Raw genomic sequence first — 23,456 nt, forward strand, 5'->3', positions numbered from 1 at the left:
CTTCAGAATTTACTCACACTTTACCAGTTTGGAAACCCCATGAACCGTTTGCACTGTCCGGTGTTACAAATACCAGTGCAGAGGAGAACATGAATGTTTCGCTAGAAGTCGCCACAGTTTTGGAATCGAATTAGTGGGGTCCAAACTTTATGAGGTAAAACTGCTACTTACTGCCTGCTTGATTACTTTTTAAGCGATCATTTGTATCCCCAAGGATCGCAATGCGCAAACAGCTACTAAGTACATATGAAAAGGAATTAGACATCACAGGAGTGCACATTGCAAACAATTGTGGAAAGTCTAACATGAAACAGCAATGAAAAAAGTAACATTGATTGCTATTAACGATAAATAATTTGCTTGATACTATTTGAATAAAAAATGGGTATACCCTGCATATTCTTCAGTGACTTTGATCAAATCTGTCTATCTATCTATCTGTTATATAATACCTCACATATCTATCTATCTATCTATCTATCTATCTATCTATCTATCTATCTATCTATCTATCTATCTATCTATCTATCTATCTATCTATCTATCTATCTATCTATCTATCTATCTATCTATCTATCTAATGTCCATTTTATTTGGAGCTTTTCACAAACATACAGTTTGTCGCACAGAAATACTTGTGTTGTGTTTACAGCAGGTTCCCATTCCAGTCAGAAAACATCTGGTGAGCTTTGTGACCAGATTTCCTTTTTTAACATACATATAAAGCAGATGAGTTCACAGTGAGTCACCAGTATATGCACTTTGCAGATGTTGTGATCACTGTGAACTTAAAAAATATAAATCAAAGGTTATTTTTTATTACCTAAGCAAGGTGAAGAGTCAAAATAGCAGAAAATGATAGAATATCTGGACAGAGCTGCGACTGAGTTAACAAATAAGAGGTAAAACTACAAGTTAAAAAAAAAATCTTGAAATAAATATTCAAAGAAATATGCTTCCCCAAACTAAACAAAAAAGGAATTTTCTTGGAAACAAAGTGTAGAGAACTAGAGCCCTGACAAAACTATTAAAACATAAAACAAAGGATCAAAACATTAAAATTTAAAACCTAACCACACATCTAATTACAGAAGAGCAGTCCAGTGTACACGGCTGTTATAAACTAAACATGTCACATTCATGCCCACTCTCAAATTCTATAAATTAAATGTTATACAGACAATTCAGATGTGAATTCAACAGTGTAGGTTCATTGACAGCAACATCTGCTGACACACAGTGGAACTACAGTTTGTTTGTACTCAAATTATTTAGGACCTTTAAGAAGGTGAGCTGGCTAATAATAAAAGTAACAAGAAGAAAATAAGTCTTGATTATCCTCCAAAATTGCAATGATAAGCCATACCTACTGTATGTTGTTACAGGATTATATTACAAGACTTGAAAAGCAAGGACTGAATAAAAGTATACAGCTGTGAAAATACATAGAGACACCTTGCAAACATACACTGAGATTTGTTTGCCTAGATGAATGATTCTAGTAAAATTATTTAAATTTAAGGGTCTGTGCATCAGTTTGATTGCTGTGTCTCAATTATTTCGACAAATGGTACATCATAAACATTTCGAGTTATAAAACACATTGCATTGGTCATTCCAACAGGCAGAGCATTACAAACATGGGTAGTAATACAGGTAAGACCATTATAATCCTAAAGAAAAGTCAGGAGCATATTTAAGAGAAAAACAAATTTAAAATACTTAGGAAAAATAATCAAGAAATAAAATAAAATGCCTCGATCGCATAACAGATAATGTGGTTTGAAAACTTTATTCAGATTTAAACAATCGCTTTCCACACAGGTCATTTTCCGAACGCCTAATAGTAAAAATGAACATCATTATAAAAGATTAGGTTTTAATTCTATCATAAATGTATCCACTGGACTGTTTTCCATTCTGTTTAGAATATAATATTTTAAGGAGTTAAACGGCGTAGGTTGGGTTCTCAGGCTCCTTTTTCTTACATTTTTTTTTACTTTTGCAGAACAGAGAATCCAATTCACAAAATGAACGTCGGAGGGCGCATTTAAACTAAAATCGAAACTTGGTGAAATGGCCATCCAGTTTGAAATAATCAGATCCTATTAACCGGGATGCTCATTCTGAGCCGTTTTAGAGTGGATTTTGGATTTTCAGTTGATGCGATCAGCTTGCTAGACAAATGCACGCAGGCTGAAATGAGAAATCTGAAAGCCTGGGAAACGGTACCTCGTAAACCTGGCGTATTATTGGAAAAAAGATAGATAGATAGATAGATAGATAGATAGATAGATAGATAGATAGATAGATAGATAGATAGATAGATAGATAGATCCTTTTCGTATGTACTTATTAGCTGTTTGCGCTTTGCGATCCTTGAGATTACAAACGATCGTTTAAAAAAGTAATCAAGCAGGCAGTAAGTAGCAGTTCTGCCTCAAAACGTTTGGACCCCACTATTTCGATTCCAAAACTGTGGCGACTTCTATCGAAACATTCACGTTCTTCTCTGCACTGGTATTTGTAACACCGGGCAGTGCAAACGGTTCATAGGGGTACCAAACTGGTGAAGTGTGAGCAAATTCTGAAGTGTGACTGTCAAACGAATTTCGGTAATTTTGTGAAAGACTGGTGTCCAGTCAGGGGTGCGCTCCTGGCGTGAGACCCGCATGCGGACATGTGCTCAGTCCTTGAAGCCGAGATGTGTGGTCTTACCGCTCGCTGCCCTGTTAAATACGCTTGAATTGGTTGGCTGTCTTAGTTACCCATTTTTTGGGAATTTGTGTTGAAACCTGTATGGTTTTACGAGTTTTTTTCTCCTACGATGGGCAGTAGCAAACGTGCACATCTATAACGTAATCCCTTTACTATTTACTGGTCTATTGTGTGCTCGTATGGAGAACAATCCGGGAATGTCACGACCAGCAAAGGACGTGAGGCCGTTTTTTTGTTTTTTGTTGGGTACACGTTACAAAGATATGGGTGACATATGAAGAAATGTCTGAAGCGGGAGAAGATGTGGTTTAAGGCTTTGGACGTTCAAATCCTATCACTGTGTGACTATGAGCAAGTTACTTCACCTGCCAGCGCTCCAATCGAAGAAGCAAACATACATGTAACCAGTTCTGTCTCAAATGTTGTAAGTCGCCTTGGATAAAAGTGTCAACCAAGTAATAAGTAGTTTAAACATCTTAATTCTGAAATAACACATCTCTTGCACCAATATGGTAAAACTAAATAGCGACATCGGTGATGTGCTCATGAAATTTCTTCCAGTTTACACGAAGACGGCAGCCTGGTTTCTGATAACAATTAAAAAATAATATTAAATTTTAAAGCAGTTGTTTGAAAGTAACAATATGAAAACGCTTTATCGACCGCTAAACTGTCGTTTCGTGCATTTATTTGTGGGAAATATATACTTACAGGTGAACATATTTTTGATAGTATTAGATTTCTTCTGTGTAAGTGATTTCCTTTTATTTTTGTATTACAATATTATGACCTGTGCAACACTTTAGTGGAAATAACAACTGGTTAAGGGCCTATTGGGATGAATGCCTGGCCGGGCAGATGGATGGAGAGAGGATGAAAATCGGCAAAGTAAAGGAATTATCTATTATCTGTATTTAAATGGGGGCTCTCTAATATCTCGCTGCGATGACTCTCTTTGTATAAATGGCAGTGCCAAAAGTCACGCCTCTCCTCTTGGGACTGCACCCTGAAACCGTTCGTACATGCCTTTAATGTGTCAAGGTGACCGCCTGTCATAGTCTGCGGTTTAGTGGGAAGGTGAGCTGAGGCAGGGGCGGGAAAGGCGGGGCTCACCTGTCATGAGCTCTGCCGGGGGCTGGAGAGGGTTAAATAACAGGCAGAGGCGAGCAAGCCAGAGCCCATTTCTGCCTGCCGGGTCACAGACGCTCCATAGCAATGCTCTGGAAGCCAGAGGCGCAGCATCAGCGAAGCAGGAGTGTGAGAGCTCATCAGCCCGCAGCACACCGGCCAGTGGAAACTGGGGCAGGGACCCTGTAACGAAAAAGACCACGAAACTACAGAGATCCCGACCAAAACACAGTCTTGGGTAGCACTGGAGTGAAAACGACGGGACAGCCATACGGGTGTGCGATTTTTGGATAGCTGGCCAAGGAATTAATACACTTTGCATTTCAACATGCGGGGTGCCGTGGAGGAAACTCTTCTTGTATTAATAGGTAAGATTGACCGCTACTACTGAGAACGTGCAAAGGATATACCTGTGACCTCCCTCGAAGAAAACCTTCAGAAAAATAACGAGCTACACGAGTAGATGCTCTTCTCTAGTCGAACCTAGATATTTAATATAAGACTCTCCGTGGCAGTAGTGAGAGAGATAAAGAGATAAAGAGGGCAGTCAGCGAAAACACGCGTAGCTGTTCATGAGGAGATCCTTTCCAGTTGGTTCGAGAGTAGTTTAATGAAAGGATACGCACTTCGTACGAGTTATGCAGTGCAGTCGGGACTCAAAATGCCACCGAGGGCCTTACGGCTCCTCCACTATACACTCTATAAGGGGCCCTCACCTTATAGAAAACACTGACCGGTTTTAATAAGTTTAGAAATAAAGAAGTCTTAGATCGCATATTGCCGGTTGCTTAAGAGTTTACATCTGATCCTCTTGACTAAGCAAGAAGAAAATTAACGACGAAGAAATAATACTAGCGCTTCCATCACATAGGATGGGGATTAGTGCCAGCTATGGGAACCAGAGAGAACGTTATAGTTGTCCTGGGCACGAAACCATGCATTCGGCTAAAAGAAAAATGTGCAGAATCTCACTTACATAAAAGTTTGCATTTAACGCAGAAAGCGAAAGCAGTGCTGCTGCTGCTGCTGCTTCTATACTCTTAAAAATAAATGTTTAAAACCTGTCTTCAGAGCGATGCTAGGTTTCATAAAAATCATTTTATTTAGATCCACTAAATCACAATGTATGGAATAGAACAGAGTTGTAGTTTACTCATTTTAAAAGGTCTCTTGCTGCATACAAAGACGTATGTTTTCTTAATCTGTCAGTATCTTGCTAGGTCGCTTAATATACATTAAAGGTCTTGTGTACTCTACATATTAGGAAACTTCTCACAGCCCAAGAACCCCTGCTAGAATGAAATAGTTCTTTATCGAGCGATGGTTCAACGAGGAACCACGCAAACCATTGACTGGCCAATAAAGAACCGTTATTTTTAAGAGTGAGAGGAGAACTTTAGCTGTGCTTATTCCGTATTTAAAAGTCGCTCTTTTTGAGCTGGTCGAGGTTTAGGCCTTTGCAGTCACTCTCATCCGTCCAAGTGTGATTGAGTTAAACAATCCCGAGTCCGCAAACGCGATTAATCCCGTTGCTCCACACTGTTGACGTTATGATAACTCAAGTGTCACATTTTTAATCTCTGTATCCGGTTACATTATCGACTGGGTTAACTCTTATTTAACATTCCTTGTAAAATGCTCATCATTGATGATTCATTCAGTGGGCAACAAGAACGAACATGCAGCAATTTTTAACCAAAATCTGGATGCAACTGTTTTTTTTAGTAAGTAAAAAGAAGACAATTAGTGGTGATGGTTGATTTGTTTCGAACCTAGTTTTGTAAAACATGACTTGTTTCTATGGAATTTTATTTGATTTTAATTAATTGAAAAAATAGAAGACATTAAACGTAAGTTGATTCTTTGAAAATTATTTTAAAAGATCGAAGTAACGAGTTTTTGACACGTTTTATATAGGTTTCAAATGATCAACGGTTGACCGACCTGCTCCATGTGAAACTATTTTTAGATTAAGTGCATTTAATTCTCGCTAAAATATCAATATTCCAGACTAATTTTTTTTTTAATTTCCTAATATTATGCTTTTTTTCGTATACTGAAAAGATTCCAAATGGACTCGGCCTACTTAAGTATCTTGTTCGTAAACTGTGGTGCGGGAAAGTAAACTTAGGACCCTACAGGTTTCAAATGAAATAAATTCCGCAGTACGTTCTTTAGATGCTAATCTCTAATATATGTTACATACAAGGGAGAGCATTCAGCAGATCCACCCGTTCGGTCAGCTAATATTTAAACTGCCCCATATAGTCTTGAAAGCTGCCACACAGTCTGTTTCGGTTATGTAACTCGCCATTCAAACTTACGAAGTACGCCCTTGTTTCCGTCTCTTAAGCGCGTCCACGTTTTACCCAATATCGATGGTACGAGTCCCCGTTCACTGTTCCCGAAAAGAAAGGGTTTTTGAAAATATACGTATCAGATCCCATAGGCCCTCCATATAATGTGTTGTTTTTATACGTAGGATATATTTGGCACTTGTTATATTAATTTTTTTTGCACTTCGATGATGTTTTTATGTTCCATTGTAATTATACAAACTAAAGGCACAATATAAACTAAATATTGTTGAGAAAAGATTCCTTTTCTTCGTCGCTCTAACTCATTTTGTGCATAGAGACACGTTTATGTTTTTGCCTGTACCTGCTGGTCAGGCGCTATAACAGAAGGTCTCAATCTTCAGCTGGTCAGAAGACGAGCAAAGACAACATGTCGTCCCGGTACAAAATGCAGATGCGATTAACGTAAGCGAACTGAGAACAAACTTTATCATTTGTCACGTTGCAGTGTAAAATCCGTAGTCACTTATTAAGTAACGGACTTCTGCGGGAAGAAGATGAATTAAATGTTTTTGATACAGCAGGGCGTAACACAGAGAGAGCAACTTGATTAAAAAAAAATTAATTTGCATTAAATAAACATGATGATTTCGAACAGAAATCTGTTGTTGTTCTGGGTACATTTAATGTACGTATGTACACGCCAGATGTAGAAAATATTAAAATGTATATTCAAAACCTTAAACGTGGAAAAATTCCAATCCAGTTTCCAAACCCGCTTATCCAGAAAAGGGTTGCGGGGAAGCTGGAGCCTGTCCCAGCAAGCATCGGGCACAAGGCAGGAACAATCCATGGGCAAGGCGCCAGTGCGTCGCTGAGTGAACACTCACATCAGAGACCAATTTGGCAGACCTGCATGTCTGGAGGAAACTGGAGCACCTGGAGGAAACCCATGTGAACATGTGAAGGACATGCAAAAGCTATGCAGGGAACACTTGGTACTTGAACCCAGGTCTCACCACCATGCCACCCTAGGAAAACTACCATGACTGAAAAGCCACGTATGTGAATAGACAGGCTCCTAGAATTAATCATATTTTCCCTTTTATTAATTATATCATAGCTCATATAACTTCTGTTTTCACTCTAATATGTACAAGACATTTAACTCAGACTGTCAGAATGTGTTGAACTATAATATTCTGCATGTTACGGTATTTACATTAAAAACTATACCTACCATGCATCCCACAAATAAATGGATCCACCACAAATAATACAGGAAAGTTAGTTCCCAGAATAAGAGACGATTACCAATGTGTATTTTAATGAAAAAGTCAGACTATTCATCTATCCATTTTCCTAATCGCTTTGTACAGGGCTAAGTAAGCAGAGAAGCTGGAGCCTGCGGGCACCAGGGAGGAACAATCCTTACTTTATAAGAGTACATTTTTATTTATCCGTAACCTCTTAGTGGAGGGGTAGCCCAGGGTCTATTCTAGCATTGCTTGGCGTGGGGCAACCAATCCCCGACAAACACACATACAGCCAACCCCACCCATATATATATATATATATATATATATATTTATATATATATTTATATATATATTCTCTGTATATTCTGTTTTCTTTCTAAATGATGTCGTTCAATAGTGTCAGACAGGAACAACAGCAAAATTCTGATGGGACTCCAATCATTTGTCGGGTACTGTAAAAATTCCCAAGCAGGGATAGGGTCCCCCATCATGGTGTGTCAAGCGCGATGTTAGAGTCGGAAGGTGTCTTTACACCGTTTCAGTTCCAAAACAGCACTACGCCAAATCGATATTTTACTCGCTTAATCCTTTTAAAACTAGCCCAAATAATACGCACAGCTGATCAACCTGTTTGACTCTCAAGTTCTGTAAAAGCCCTTCTATGGACTGTGATAGGAAGGCAAGGGACGCGAAATCCCTACCCGTGCATGTTCCATCTCTACCTTGTAGTCCAAACAGAATCTTAACACGGACTTGGTCCATTGTTAATACCAAAGCGCTATCACCTATAAGTATCGATCAATCCATAATTCCGAAAGCAGTGTGTAGATATAAAGAAAAAAAAACTGTCATGACTGGAGACAAACCGGGCGGATTGCAGGACGCCTCCTGTTTTGCCACACTGCGCGGCGTTTCCTTTGCTTGGGCTGTAATTGCCTAACTGCGAAATTTAGGACGAGAGGAATTTATGGGATCAAAGTAGCGGTGATTGGTTTAAGTCAACCCCCGGGCGACCATAAAACACTCATACACTTAAAGGAAACATTTTGATTGTCTTGCAAACCCATGAATCGATCATTCGCGCATTCATTAACTTTTAAAGGGCATTGTACTCCACTTACAATTGCCTCAAAACGTGGCGGTGCAGGCAGAGAGAAAGGGACAGAAAACCGCAGGTAACCTACCAATCAGCCAGGGCAGCGGAAGTGCGACGTCCTTTGATCTCCCGCCTGCGCGCGAGGGCGCGGGCGCGGGCGCGGGCGCGGGCGCGCGCTCGGCTAAAGGGTTTGGAGTCATAAAGCACTTTACGCACTCGAATTCGTCTTGGCAGCAGGCTGCGGTAAACACACAGTCAGGCCACAGGTGAGTTCAGAGCCTGTTCTCATGAGCCCTGAGGCTCATTTTACCTTCCTGCATGACTATTCCAGGAGGTGTCAAGTTTGTTTTGTTGCTTGCTTTCTCCACACGCGGTGCCGAGGGTGTGAGAGGTTGTTAGGCGCACAGGGGAGAGAGATGGTGACCCAGGCTCGACGTTTTCATTTTCCGCAGTGTTAATTTGGTTTGCACTCTTTCTTTTTCTTTTTCAGGCTTCCTGCTAACTGTGGCCCTGGGATTTGAGAACACCACCACAGCAGAAATGAAGCGTAAGTCCCAGGCTTCTATTCTTCCATATGCATGCAGCCAAAGGAGAGAGGAGCCACTTTGGGACCCAGACGTAAATTGTGGCCTTTTTTCACCCATTTCTTGTGCTAACTTTTTTTTTTTTTTTTAAACCTGCGACTCTACATAATGTTTAGATACACATCAGTGTTTAAATTTTCACTTCTCAGAAATTCAATTAAAACATAGTATGTTGCAAAAAAAATACAAATGCATGAAACTTTGGACTTTATTTTCTTTTCAATTGAAAATTCAAGTGAAGTGAAATGGTAACTTTTTTCCTGCTTAAACAAACAAACTTCAGAGATGATTTATAAGAATGACTAGTCAGGTAATTGGAATGTTTAGCCTCTGGGTAGTAAACATAAGGTAAGGAAATTGGGATTGAAAAATGCAGGGTGAAGATCAGGAAACAATATGCAAATCCAAAAGTATGACAGCTATATGAATGAAAAAAATCTTTTCTGATGATGAGTTGGCAGTGAAATGCGTGTTTTAAAAGCTTCTTTGAAATACAGGCTGCGGCATCTTTCTCTTCGTCTTTCTCAGGTTTACTTTATCCTAATTCATGAGGTGCAAGGTCATTGCAATGATGTATGCATTTACCATACTTAATGATGAAATATAATGTAATATATTATGTTTGAATTAAATTATCAATCATTTTCAGAGCATGTTTTTTTTAGATTAGGACAGTAGGGAGTTTTAACTTAACTTGACAGTACTGGGTTTCTGGCATGACCCAACAGTGGATGGAATGCACGTTCATCTCTGGTCACACACCAACCTTAAATCCTCTAATGTGCACTTATTTTGGGTGTGGGAGAAGACCCAGGTACTTGGAGAAAACCTACATGAACAAAGCTGTATGCTCCATTTAGACTTGGTAGTTACCGTGACCCCACATCTTTAGGGTTTTCGGAGGTACCTGGAGAAACCTTTTCCGGACATGGAGAGTGGGTTCAAATTTGGCATAAATCCTAATCAAACTGGTAATTGAACCCAAATTACTGAAGTTATGAAATACAATACTAGTTGTAAGGGAATTTTGTAAAGAATACAATTCAGGAAAATGTAGGGCAGAGGTTCTAAGGTTCTGTTTTAACTTGGAGCCATAAAGGGGTAGGGGGGTGGGGGGGTTGCATGTTCTCCTAATGTATTAGGTGGGTTTCTTCTCACAGTCAAATTCTTGTTAGACGGTGTGGTGACCATTGGTGTTACATTCTTTGTGAAGGACTAATATCTCATTCAGGTTTGGTTCTTGCACTCACAGCTGCCAGGATGAAACACAGTGCAACCCTGTGCTTAAATAAATAAATAAATAAAAATGGTGGATGGGTGGAAGTTAGTTAAGTATGTTCAAGTCACATATTAAGGCTAGTCTTTCATGGGTGGAGGTGGCAGTGGCCTTATGATTTCTTTCAGAGGATTTAGTGATTTGCCTTAGGGCACAGTAGTGCCAAGAAAACAATCTCTCTCTTAATGTCGGCAAAACCAAAGAGCTGGTCACAGACTTCAGGAGGCAGATGACAGCCCTGTCTGCATGGGAGGGGATGCTGTGGAGAGCATTCACAGCTTTTAATTCTTGGAGATCGCCATCACTGACCTCAAGTGGACACCGAACATCTTGGCTGTTGTCAGGAAGGCTGTCCAATTCCTTTGTTTCTTTAGTTATTCAATGTAGTCCACCCTCTGAGGCTGCATAACATCCTGGTATTGCACCTACTCGGCACAAAACTTAAAGTTGAATCACAAAATTAGTGATGCAATATTCTGTACATACACTACACAAATGGTTTTAGGAAGACAAACATCATTATTAAAAGAGTTCAGCCATTGTACATAATAATTTTTCTCCCTCTTCCATCCCAGCATGTGATTCAGGATAATTAGCACTAGGACCATTAGATATTGGCACAGTTTTTATATTTGGGATATAATGCTACTCAACAGCTCTTTGTACTTATAGCTTCGTGAATGTATGTTTCTTTATTTCATCTGATGTTGTATTCATTGTGTTACACTACTGTCACTAGTCAGTGGGGAAACGTGCAAATCCAAATCCCAGAATGCTATTTATACATGTTTGTAAACTTGAACAAATGGGTGCAAACTGAGTATCTGAAGGCTGACAGCCAGTAACATGGTTACCTTTGTTGTCTTCTGGGTGGTTCTGGTAACTCATTTTCTTGGCTTGTAGGTCCACCTCAAGCAGCAGCTTTCCGCTCACACTTTGATGATTGCCCGGATTCCCACAGCCAGTTCTGTTTCCATGGTACCTGCCGCTTCCTGGTTTTGGAAGACACCCCTGCTTGCGTGTAAGGTCACCTGTTCTTGCAGTCTCTTATGGCTGTTCTGTTTACACTTGTTCGTGAGTTCTTTCATAAAATGTGTTCAGTTAAATGTTCTTCTTATATGAAGTTTTTCTGTTGATCTGTTCTTCCAGATTATTTTTTTCTTTGTCTGCCCAGCTACTGTAGTTTTTAACTATCCAAGTTACCCAAACATTTCTGCAACAATTCAGTAATTATTTACCTTTCTGATGCTTATCTTTCTGATTATAAAATAGGTCATTACGATAGCAATTGACAAGAAGAATTCATAGTTAATTGTGGAATTATGGTGTTTGAGGATTCCTTTAGAATGCCTTTGTCTCTTGCATGATTTGGTTCAAAAACTAATCAGCACATTGTCATCTCATAATAGGCTTAAGTTTCAAGTTTGGTATTTTTCTGTCCAGCCATTTTAGCTCTAGGCCAGGGGTCCTCAATCACAGTCCTGGAGGGCCATAGTGGCTGCAGGTTTTTGTTCTAACCCGGTTACTTAATTAGAAAACAATTCTTGCCAATAATTTAATTTCATGGCTTGTTCGTGCTTTAACTCTGCTATGTCAGGTCATTCTCGTATCCTAGATTTTCTTCCCCTTTCTAAGAATATCATCCAAATGATTTGAAAGCAAAAACGGAGGAGTAATTCTCAGTCCTTCACTTTTTTCTCTTCACTTTCCTTCCAAGTATTTAATTAAACCCAATAGTGCATGATAAATACACACAGGTGTAAATAAAGCTAAATGGAGAAATGCTGCTCTTTTTTATCATTTGCATGTTATTGCTAATTAGGAGCAATTAAAAACCAAGAATACAACTGTTTAAGACTAAAATAAGAAATAAGGGTTCAAAATCTTAACGAGCGAGACAAGTAAAGTGAAGCAGAAGTGTTACTTGAACAATAAGTGCTTCTTATTAAGCAATTGGGATGGAGCAAAAACCTGCAGCCACTCCAGGGCCATGATTGAGGACCCCTGCTCTAGAACATCCTCAAGAGACTGTGACAGACCCATCATCAAGATATCGATGTTTTTGGTATCATGGGACTCTAAAACGTCGAGATCCGTTGAAAACTTGAGGTCAATATTTGTGGCGAATCTAAAGTTTTTGCTCCCCCCCATAGATGATAGGTTTTTATGGGGGAGGAAGCACAGCAAAAATAGTGTAGGCTCTATGAACCACTAAGAGTTCTGTCAGTTTCTTTACCTACAGTCCATTCACCACATACTGCACAGTTACCTTCATATCTGCCAAGGCTATTTTGCCTTAAAATAAATTAATCATGGGTTGACCCAGGCCACTGAGACACATTTTTCAGTCTTATCAATGCGTCACAATGACTTGTGCCTTAATAGACTATCACTGCTCACGGCTAACACAAGCAAAATGAGTGCAGTCAATTGCTTCGATTATGTTAAGAGACCTGTACGCTGCAGCAAATTGCCTTTTTATGTTGGCAAAAACATGGTATGTTATATGCATGTGCACCCATGCCATACAAAAACTGGAAAATGGCAAGCATGACAAACTGAAGCTTGACAGAGATATTCCTGACCTGTAGGAGAGATCTCTGAGAAGTAACAGGTAGCCAATATGAATTGACGAAAAATCAAGAAAGCTCTTTAGAAGTTCTTATTGTATTTACTATTTGTTTTTAAATGTATGTGTTTTTGATATGTAAGATGCATTGTGATAGTGCACTTTAATGAACGGTGGTAACCAAAATGAAAATTGTAGAGAATGGGTGACTGACAATTTTTAATTGAATTATTATAAAAAATCCTGCTAAATAAAGTATATGGATTTCCATCTGTAATCCATAGAGAAACAGGACCTTCTATAGCTGCTGCTGTTTGCATTATTTGTTTTTGTCTGCTTAGTTATGTATTCTACAATGCTCTGTCTGTACATTTTTTTTAATTGTAATTTCTCCAGTCGGTTTGCCCTGCCTTTCAGTTGATTTTGATTGCCTATCTGTCTTTATTGTATCTGAATTACATTTATTCGGGCAAGCCTACAAAACTGTTTTCTTATGCATCAAATTGCAATTAAGGGAAAAATAAAAACACAGTAGCTGGTTGGAAAATGACTGACTGACAATTCACAAATGAATAGGGACTATTCCATTCAGCATGGATAGTTAACATGTAGTCTGTTGTGATTTTTCATAATAGCTCCTAGAACTATTTTTCAATACTTGCATCATTTGTAATGCTTTAATACAGTAACTTTGAAAAAAAAAAATTTATTTGTATATATTGAATACAAGAATGTGCTGCCTTCTTTACCATTTCAACATTTTTATTTAGAGGGCATTCGGCTTAGCGTCTGAGATGCCATTTTCCTTGAAATAACTATTATAATTTTTCTTTGGGCAACAACTGAAAAATAAATCCTGCATGTCCACCAGTAAATAAATGCAAACTTGTATGTATGTTCTTTGCTTTTTACTGTTCCAGACAGTTCCACTTAATGATTAAGGACATGTCCATAAAGTCAAGAGGTTTTATTATTCCCATTCAACTTTTGGCTCATTCTCCTATGACCTATCTAAACATCTTTGTTAGGGTTTTACTATATGAGTAAATTCTATTGGCTGTAAATCTTATAAATTGCTTTAATGGTTTATTGGGGTGTTTCAACAAAATCTTTATTAAATTTATTGGACTAAAATCTGTGTACATTTATCTGTACACTATCTGTGCTAGGTGGGTTTTCAGATCTCATTCCTGAGGACCTCAGTGGCTGCAGGCGTTTGTTCCAATCTCCTTGTTTTAATCTGAAGCCAGTCCTTGCTGATAACAGAACATGTTATTTAATGTTATGGCTTGTTTGTGCCTTCATTCTGCTATTTGAAGTCATTCTTGCATTGCAGATTTTTCTTTTTTCATAATATTATCCTAGTCCTTTGTGGCCCAGAATAGATTAGCAATTCTCAGCCTCTCATTTTGTTTTCCTTCTTCAATTTCTTTCCAAATAGTTTATTAACACAGAGGTGTCAATGATGAGTACACAGGTGTAAGTGAAATTTGTTGAACTGCTGATTTCTTTGTTATTCACATCTCATTGTTAATTAGTTGCTGGTTTGGAAAACAAAGCAGTTAAAATGACTACAGCTATTTAAGATTAAAAAGTAAGCAAAGCTTGAAGAAGAAAGTTGAATTAAATCAAGCTTAAGAATATTGTTTGAGCAATAATTACTTAAGCAGCAGTAATTGCTCTTTAGTTAAGAAATGGGGTTGTAACCAAATCTGTAGTCACTGCAGCCCTCAAAGATAGAATTCTTACTTAAATTTGTCCTCATGTTCAATCTGACAATTCAGCTTACTGATATCTATGCATTATCAGGCAGTCTGAAAATGGCAGTATTATATCCTGAGTTGCTCACTTCTACAATACAATAATGCATGATTCTGTAGCAGAGCTTAGCTTCCTAACTTGGTGTTTATTGTGTGGTACTGTATGTTCCATAGTAATAGCCATCTAACTTTATTTTCTTGATCTTCCCTTGTGTTTAAGGTGTCATCCAGGATTTATTGGAATGAGATGTGAACACGCAGATCTACTTGCAGTTGTTGCAACCAATCAAAAGCAGCAAACCATTGCCACCTTGGCTGTGGTGTCAGTAGTGGGATGTGTGTTGCTCATTCTGCTCCTTGTCCTATTTCAGTAAGTAGTGTAGAGTCTCTTGCTTTCCTTCCACATCTCAAAGGCTGGCAGGTTAGGTTGTCTGGCATCTTTAAATTAACCTTTTGTGCAAGACCATGTGTATTCCACTTGTTCCCCTATCCGGGGTTGGTTTCTGCCTTGTGTGTGATGCTACAGGGATACTCTCTAGTTCCACCCAATAACTGGATAAAGTAAAGTTCAAGAAATGGATGACATGAACTGTGGCACAGTAGTTACGACTTTGAAATTACAACGCTGAGGTTGTGAATTCAAATCCTGCCACTGATGCTGATTGACCACGAGCAAGTCACATCACCCACCTGTGCTCCAGCTGGGGGGAAAAATACATAATTAATTGTATCTCTCAACTGTTGTAAGTTGCTTTTTGGATAAAGGCATTGGCACAATAATAGCACAGTAAGTTTTAGCTATGTATTTTCATTTCACCATCCACATGTTCCTAAGATCCATCCAAACTGAATATAGTGTGAAATCTAACCATTTAACAGACTGAGTTTACTTCATGCTTGTCTTCTTGGCAGCTGTTCAGTTTGTCATGTGGCTTATCAGTTTTCCTAATCCTACAGATAAGAAATAAAGAAGTTGTATGGCAAGGGTGGGAGCAGTGTATTTTCAACAGGGTGTGCAGGTTCAGAGTTGTAATTGGTAGGATATGTGATTGGATCACTCTGCTCTTCAGGTGCTAGCATGAAACTTGTAAGGTGATAACCTATTTCTCTTATAGCTGTTGTCGGAAACGCTATGCCTGTAGTTGGAGCCATGCCTTGACCTGTCGCCATGAGAAACCAGATGGTCTCCTCAAGGGTGGAGCTTCCTGCTGTCATACGGAAACAGGTAATAATGGCCATTGCATCACTAGTACCAGGCAGGGGAATGCATTGAGATCCCCATGAGTGTAATTGTTGCAGTTCTTCCTCTTTGGAAAACTCTTTGCTGCTTGTGTTTCAGAGGGATTGCAGAGAGACGGAGGTCAGATTACAGATAATATTGATGCATTTGGACAGGCAATTGAGGGATTAGGGGATTTGCAATCAAGCAACCTGTTGTCCTGCTCTGTTAGCAAGCTATAAAGAAAAATCAGATAATTGCTGTTAGCGTTCAAAAAAAGACTAAGTTTGCAATTGAGTGGCTTTTGTTAAATTTAATTTTATGGGACCCTCTGTAAACATTGAAATTCCCAGATAAGGATAGAAACTTTTCCACTTGTCAACCAGGGTACAGTAGAAAGCATATTTTTAGAAATCTAACCTGTGCATTTTTATTTCTTAGCACCTCACGTAGAGAAAACAAGGCCCATTACAAAGTATGCAAAGGAAAATTCAGTTATGTAAAATGAGCATGGCTTTAGCACAGATGCATAAATACTTTTGCAATGTGGAATTTTAATTGATAAATCAGTAAGTGGTGACATCTTAGAAAACTGGAGGTCATCAGGTTAGTGGTAGTGGTAGGGTGGAGTCAGCAAATGATGATTGTTCAAGAGGAACTGCATTGCCTGTAACACAATCATCTGTATTATAGCTGTGCACTGCCCTGCTTACTGCATAAAACCGCACAGTCCTTCATTTCCGGTTTACAGTGTGTGACAGCCTACTTGATAAAACAGACAGACAGCTTCTACTAAAAAGCCATGCCTTGTTCTGGTTAGTGCTGTTTATTTTATGACAACCGATGATCTTTCTGTTGGACACTTGGAGCAGAGTCAAATTTGACTTGCTATTTTGGAAAGCCATGTACCCCCAGAGGGCTATAACCTCTAGGGTCCGTATAAACTGGAGCTTTGTTCTTCTTGCACAACTAACCTTGGCTTGACCTTACTTTGCTCAGGTAGTTGAAAATATTTTAAATTCATGTGCATAATTTTACAGCATATTAACCACTCTGCAATTGCCTTGGACAGACTATTTATCTGAGATATTTATTTTTCTGCATTAGTATTAACAGAAGGAGAAAACTTCAGATTTTGAAATGTTAATTTTTCCGGAAATAATTTAACAAAATACAAAAATGTTTGTGTAAGATTTAAGAAAGGAACTAAAGTAATAGTCACTTTTCAGGTAATACCTTGATTAATTTATAGCAATATGGCCCGATGCATGATTAAATAAAGATAACAAACATAATGACATAATAAGTTGATTGAACTAAACTATTCAAAACAAGTAGGAGTAGGAAGAATCAAACTGGGCATAGGACAACTAAACCAAAGAGTATTGGTGTGGCAGTATAACCTTCAAATCATCGATTCTTACCTTGACAAGAGTGAGCATCGCAACAGTATATAAGGTGGTCATCCAGCATCAGGAAGGTCTGTCACAAGTAAAAATTTTGTGGCAAAGAAGAGTTTCAAGGTCTCCTGAAGATATGCAAGAAAATGGATAAAGTTCAATGGAACGCAGTGGTCAACCGAATAAACACTGCAGCAGCAGACGAGAGAAATGAAACAGACATCCCAGAAATCAGAAGAAGTCCAACATTCTTTTTAGCTGTGAACTTGTAGAACTCCCTGTTACTCTAGAATGGCAGTGGCTCCCTGTGGGTTTGGGGTTGTATTTCTGCAAATGGATTTGGTATTCTGGTCAGAATTCATTTAATCAGTGTTGAGAAGTACACAGGGATTCTCATCTATCACAACATACCATCAGAGAAACATCTGACTGGTCCTAGCTTCATTTTGCAATGGGACAATGATCCAAACACATGAACAAAGTCATAAAGAACTTTCTTCTGCAAAACAAAATGTGCATCAGATGGTATGGTCTCCACAGATATCTGATCTCCACACCATCTGGAATTACCTGGAGAGAGGCAGAAGCAAGCAAGACAGCCAAGTCTACAAAAGAACTGTGGCAAGTTAACCCAAATGCTGGGAATAAACCATCAGCCATTTTTTTTTTCTCCACATAAAACTGCACGAAAACATACCAAAATGAATAGATACAGTTTTAACAGCAAAGCAAGTAGCAAATATTGATTTGATTTAGATTTAAATATATGCTACTCTTTATAATACATTTTTTGATATTTAGAAACTTTTCATTACTTTATTTTTGGACAGGTTCTTCACTTTTTTTTTTTTTTTTTTTGCATGTGCCAAAGATCTCTACACACTACTTTACCTATTTTGTGCATTTGTCACCATCATGCAAAAGCTCCAGCAATAACCAATGTGTATGTTTGTGCATGGTTTCTTTTTTTTTTCCTTTTCAAAAGACTTTGTGACGCAGAAGAGAACTGCTGAGGGAGATTAAATCAGTAGTGACTTTCATCTTCCTCAGAGAGCCTATTATTTTGCTTTGCTTAAATATATTTCCTAGGGACAATCTAAAAATAAAAAAATGGTATACAATTATTTGTAACAAATATCAATTACATTTGGAATTTAGAAAGAACTGCATTCATTCATGTTGTTATAGGTGCAACTTGGAAGTGTGCCTTTTGGGTCTTAGTATTCCCAGATACTGTATTTTTGTCTACTTGCTGGTATTATTTAATGAAGCAGTGCTCCAGACATGAGGCAGAAAAATTGGAGGATGGATGAATGAAAATGACCAACTGTCAACAATAAACTCGTCAATGTTCTTTGAAGCACTATATGTTTAGAGCAGGATCAGAAACCTTGCAATCCATGATCTCAAAGTTTGGGGCATTTAAAATACTGAACACTACAATTGGTTTAATTCAGTAATTGGTCTGATTTAAGACTTCTTAGCATAGTTGTTTTCAGACAGGAGGAAAATAAGGTTTAACTGTGCTTGTCTAAACCTGGCTTCATAGGAGGTCAAAAAGAGAGATCCTAATTTGGTCAGTTGGAGCTTGGCCCTTTTTATGTGAGAAAGTAGATAGGCTTGTTTTAGAAGAGGGAGATGCAAAGGTAAAACAGCATGATTAACCTGGTCATCTTTGCAGTAGTCATTGGTGGATGCATCTAGGCAATTTTTTATTTGTGTGTGTGTGTGTATATAATATGCATGCATAGGTGTGATCACAATCTGATATTTGGGTGGCGACATACCAGGTAATGCTTCTGGGTGTTTGGCCAGTCGGCTGATAACTGCTGTTTCCTAGTGGTAGGAAACCAGATTGTGATTAGACCTCTGATCTACACCCGGTCAAGTAAGTGAACCAGCCGCCATGGCGCAACGTTTGAAGCTTTGAGGGTATAATATAGTGGCAGGGGGGATATGGCAGAAACGCTTTTAACAGTGATAGTAACCTTGGTTATTTTATTATGCTTGTTAATTGCTAAATAAGTGTGATGTCGCAAAGATTACACCGTTGAATATTTGTTGATCCAGCATGGTCTGCAAGCCAACTCTCACTATACTGCCAATATTTGGCAGCTGATGTCACACTTTATATCTTCCTTACCAAGAAATGGAGCAATACAGAGTTAGTTACCTTGCTTCATAATTGTACTGACAAAAGTTACTGCTGTCTGCATTTACTGTTGTTGCCTACTATCGAGAGTGAGTTTTGGTTTATTGTGTGAAAAGGCGCTATATAGGCGCCTGACCCGACACAGATGGACACGAAGGCACACACAAAAATAAAACACAAATTTATTTTTCTTTATCTGGGGGCATGTCTTCCCCATGTTCCCCAGCCACAGCACAGTCCCAAAAACGGCAACACAAAAAACCCACTTCTTCTTCCTCCACCACTCCTCCCAGGCAACCTTCTTGTCATCGTTGTTGTTGTCGTCCTCCTCCTCCCGATTCTGGCTCCCTGAGTAGTGACTGCAGGCTCCCTTTATACTCCACCCGGAAGTGCTTCAGGTGGTAATTAACCTCAATTAGACTGCACTTCTGGGTGTAGCTGCATTGCCGCCCATACGGGCTCAGGAAGCCTTGTAGTGCCCCCCTGCTATGGGCCCCGATGCAACGCAGGGGGGCTGCCACCAAGTGTTCCGGGGGGCGTAGAGTGCATCCCATGGCTGCTCCCCCGGATCCAGCATTGAAGGGGCCGTCCGCCACAATTGTTATTGTGTATTTTAAAGTTTCCCAGTGCCCTTTGTGGTTAAAATTAGTTGCACAATTGTATTAGTGTTATTAAACATTATCTAGAGCTTTCCTCCTTTCTCAGGATGACAAAGTCATGAACAACCCAAGGTGGTTTCTTGAAAATTTGGTATTTGTTACAGAAGAATGGCATCACAACACCATACTCGCTAGACAAACATATCTAAAATATATGCCATAAGAAAGCTGTAGCCTATCCCAGAAGTAAAAGGAGCAAGGTTAGAGCCCATGCCCAACTAAGATACCAGAGATCTAGAGGCCTGAAAGATGTCCAAGTGACAATGGGTAGAATATGTAAACTCCACACAGATGGCACAGTAACTAGAAATCCGCTAACCATTCCAGTGTACGTGTGGCAGTTTTTAGAACCTAACTGTTCAATTCAGTGTCACAGTGGGTTTATGTTTCATAGTGACCAGGCTCTGAATTGGAGACAAACTTTCATGGTTTGAGATTTTGGATTCTGAGTGAGCTCACAATTTGAGTTTTGCTTTTTTTACAGAATTCAGTAACTTTAATTTCCATTCAATTTAAAGTCACTGACATGTTTTTCTGTGGTGTTGATTTGTCTCTTATGCTTGCTTTTAAAAGTGATTTTTAAAATTAGGGTGTTCATTTAAAGTAACCAAACATGGCAGCATGCAATGAGCCCTTTAAATAACCACCACGTTTTCATGGTAACTCACATCTGACCCTTTTAAATGTAAATTGTGTGAAGTTTTGAAAAAGAATAATGGCAACATACTAATGAGTTAAAGAGTAAGTTTACTCTCACGGACAGTCTTGTAGTATTACTGCACAACATTGCTATGTTTCATATTTCAGGTTATTTTCAAATCCATATACTGTATTATGCAAAGAGGTAAGGAAACAAGTTAATTTATTATTAGCCTCTTGATTGTTTGCAGTGAAAACCTACTAACACTGCAGGTTGCCTGTTGAATTACCTTAACTAACTTCAAGAAGCTTCAGAGGGGTTTGGAATTGGCTGGTACTGTCAACAAGGTTGTGCATTATTAAATATTACTATTTTTTTTTTTTGGTTTCGGGGGTAGAGATAAAGCAAACTAAAAGAGGTTAGCAATCTGATGTTTGCCCCAAGCTGCAAATGGATGTTTTCCTACTTGTCCATCCTTACTTTGATTGCCAAGAAGAAGGTTTGCATCATTGTTGGAATGAATGTATGTATTGGTTTAAATGTAACAACAAATAGTTGATGGGGGTTTTAAATATTAAGTAAATTCTTCCAGTTAGTATTCAGGGCATAGGTTGGTTAAGATCTATTTGTTGTTCTACATTACACTGAAAAACATCACCATCAGCTCGAACTACTTTCTAAAAATAAAAGTACACGTGTCGGTCATATCTGGCATCCACATCTAAGGTGTCCATGTGACCCATGAGTATCACAAAAACATTCAGTATCAGTTTTTAATCTACCATTAGATTACATTGCTTTTGGGAAGGAGGTTAAGCAGCACATTGCTGAGTCAATTTCCATGACAGGCTGATGCCACCCAACCCCACAAACAGTAATGAACTGATACTACTCGCTTACTCAGGAACAGTTTAATGTAATGTATGATGACTATTTATTTTATAGTTTATGTTGAAGCTGCCTATTTTTCCATGGCTTTTCTAAGTCCTGAATAGTTGTTCCATGGGTTTACTAGATTTCATAAGTAAAGTGATTCTCTTAGTGCTTGCCATCATTTTTGGTTGCATCTCAGAATACTAATGCTGTATGTACTGATGTAACTCTGATTTTCTGTTTTGTCTTACAGTGGTCTGAATGGCTATCCATCCCAGTCAATGGCAACTCGGTGGTGGAACTCCAGGTTTACCTCATCGCCTTCAGTTTGGTTTTACAAACGGAAGAGAACTTTTAATTGGTGTCCTTGGTGTCTTAACGGACGCTGGAGAAAAGGAGGAGCTGTAGGAAGCCAGTATTGTGCACGTTGTGCCCTTTTCCCAGTTACTCTCAGTGTATGACTATCATGGGGCTGTCCTCTTCAGCAGCGCTGTTTTTAAGCTCCTTTTTTGTTTCTTAGCATTTGTATTCTGAGCCCAGCCAAGGTGGAATGCACCAAGTGTGAACGAACCTTGATATTCCTGGATTATGGAGGTCTGCTGTTCTCACTAGTGGTTTTTTTTTTTTTTTTTTTTTTATGAATTTTAATTAAAAACTCCTTCTGAAGGCCAGAGTAAAACAATAACAAATGTCTAACCGGACATAAAGAGGTGTTCCTCTAAGGTGATTCCTGACTATCTAGGACCTGAACAGCAAGAAATGGCCTCCCTTTTATAGTTGGATGGACATCTACGGGACGCTCTTGGAGGTTTCCTCTTTTGAAGTTTCTTCTCAGTCACTTAAAACCAGAAACCGGATTTGTTGACTTGCTGGCTTTTTTTTCCCCCCCAATTGGAAGTGCTTCATTAAAAATCTACCTGCATCTATGCTTGTTAGAGACAGAAGTGGGAATCGTCATGTTTTGAGGTTTCAAATGGACCTGAGCATTTGTTAATTTCATCTGGTGAAACTCTGAGCTTCTTTTTACAAATTTAAGATCACTTCAGTTCTTCCAACATGGTTTCATTATTGTACTTTGACATTTGTAACCATACCTGGGAGAACCCAATGCTCTCGGCTCCCAGCTTGTCACATTTGAGACTTCTTGTAGCTTACAGTATTGGAGATGCATACCAGCACGTGTCTGACATGCAGCATCACTGTATGTTCCATGTCCACTTAATGTTACTGAAGGCACAATGGTAACCATTGGCTGCATTCTGTGTCAGAGACCAGTCAAATTAGACTAAGCTGTTTAACACAAGCTTCATATTACAGCTAACCACATTCACGGTTTCAAAGCTGTTTTTGTCACAGTTTTTCACCAAAATATTAAAATGAAACATAATCTTACCACAATTTATAAGTAGCGCACTGTTAATCACCTGTAATTCCTTCCCACCCATAGCCCTCACCTCTCATTTCTGCACAAATACATAAAACCTTGTACCACATTCATTTTATCACTCCCAACTAAGTCACAGCAACCTCCATTGCCATCTCCCTAGCATCTGTTAACGTTAATTTTGAGTGATTGCTGCATGTCTAGTAAACTCACAATCTTCTAAAACGTTAAAGTAAATTATGTGATTGAACCATAGGGGAGTGCACACATAATGCTACTGGCAGGAAGGCAGGAAATGACTTGTCTCGTAGATGTGCCACTGGGTCTCTGGCACAGTGCAGAGTTTGTCTTCTTTATTGGAAAGTGACTGCAGAATTTTGCAAAGACCTTTTTAATTTATTTTCTGTGTAAATAAACACTTTCAATATGTATGTCATATGAA

General features: G+C 38.8%; 1 protein-coding gene across 2 annotated transcripts; it reads left to right on the forward strand.

Moving 5' to 3' along the window:
- Positions 1 to 3,843: 3,843 nt before the first annotated feature.
- tgfa (transforming growth factor, alpha) lies at positions 3,844 to 23,456 on the forward strand. Of its 2 annotated transcripts, none has more exons than XM_028798340.2 (6): positions 3,844 to 4,214; positions 8,989 to 9,045; positions 11,262 to 11,379; positions 14,908 to 15,057; positions 15,803 to 15,912; positions 21,884 to 23,456. In XM_028798340.2, the coding sequence occupies exons 1-6, from the start codon at positions 4,175 to 4,177 to the stop codon at positions 21,889 to 21,891; spliced, it is 483 nt and encodes a 160-aa protein (XP_028654173.1). In that variant the 5' UTR covers positions 3,844 to 4,174; the 3' UTR covers positions 21,892 to 23,456. The 2 variants fall into 2 exon arrangements, with proteins under 2 accessions (XP_028654173.1, XP_028654183.1); XM_028798350.2 differs by lacking the exon at positions 3,844 to 4,214 and adding an exon at positions 8,498 to 8,764.

The sequence above is a fragment of the Erpetoichthys calabaricus genome, chromosome 1 (assembly GCF_900747795.2).
Source record: "Erpetoichthys calabaricus chromosome 1, fErpCal1.3, whole genome shotgun sequence".
Taxonomy (NCBI): domain Eukaryota; kingdom Metazoa; phylum Chordata; class Cladistia; order Polypteriformes; family Polypteridae; genus Erpetoichthys; species Erpetoichthys calabaricus.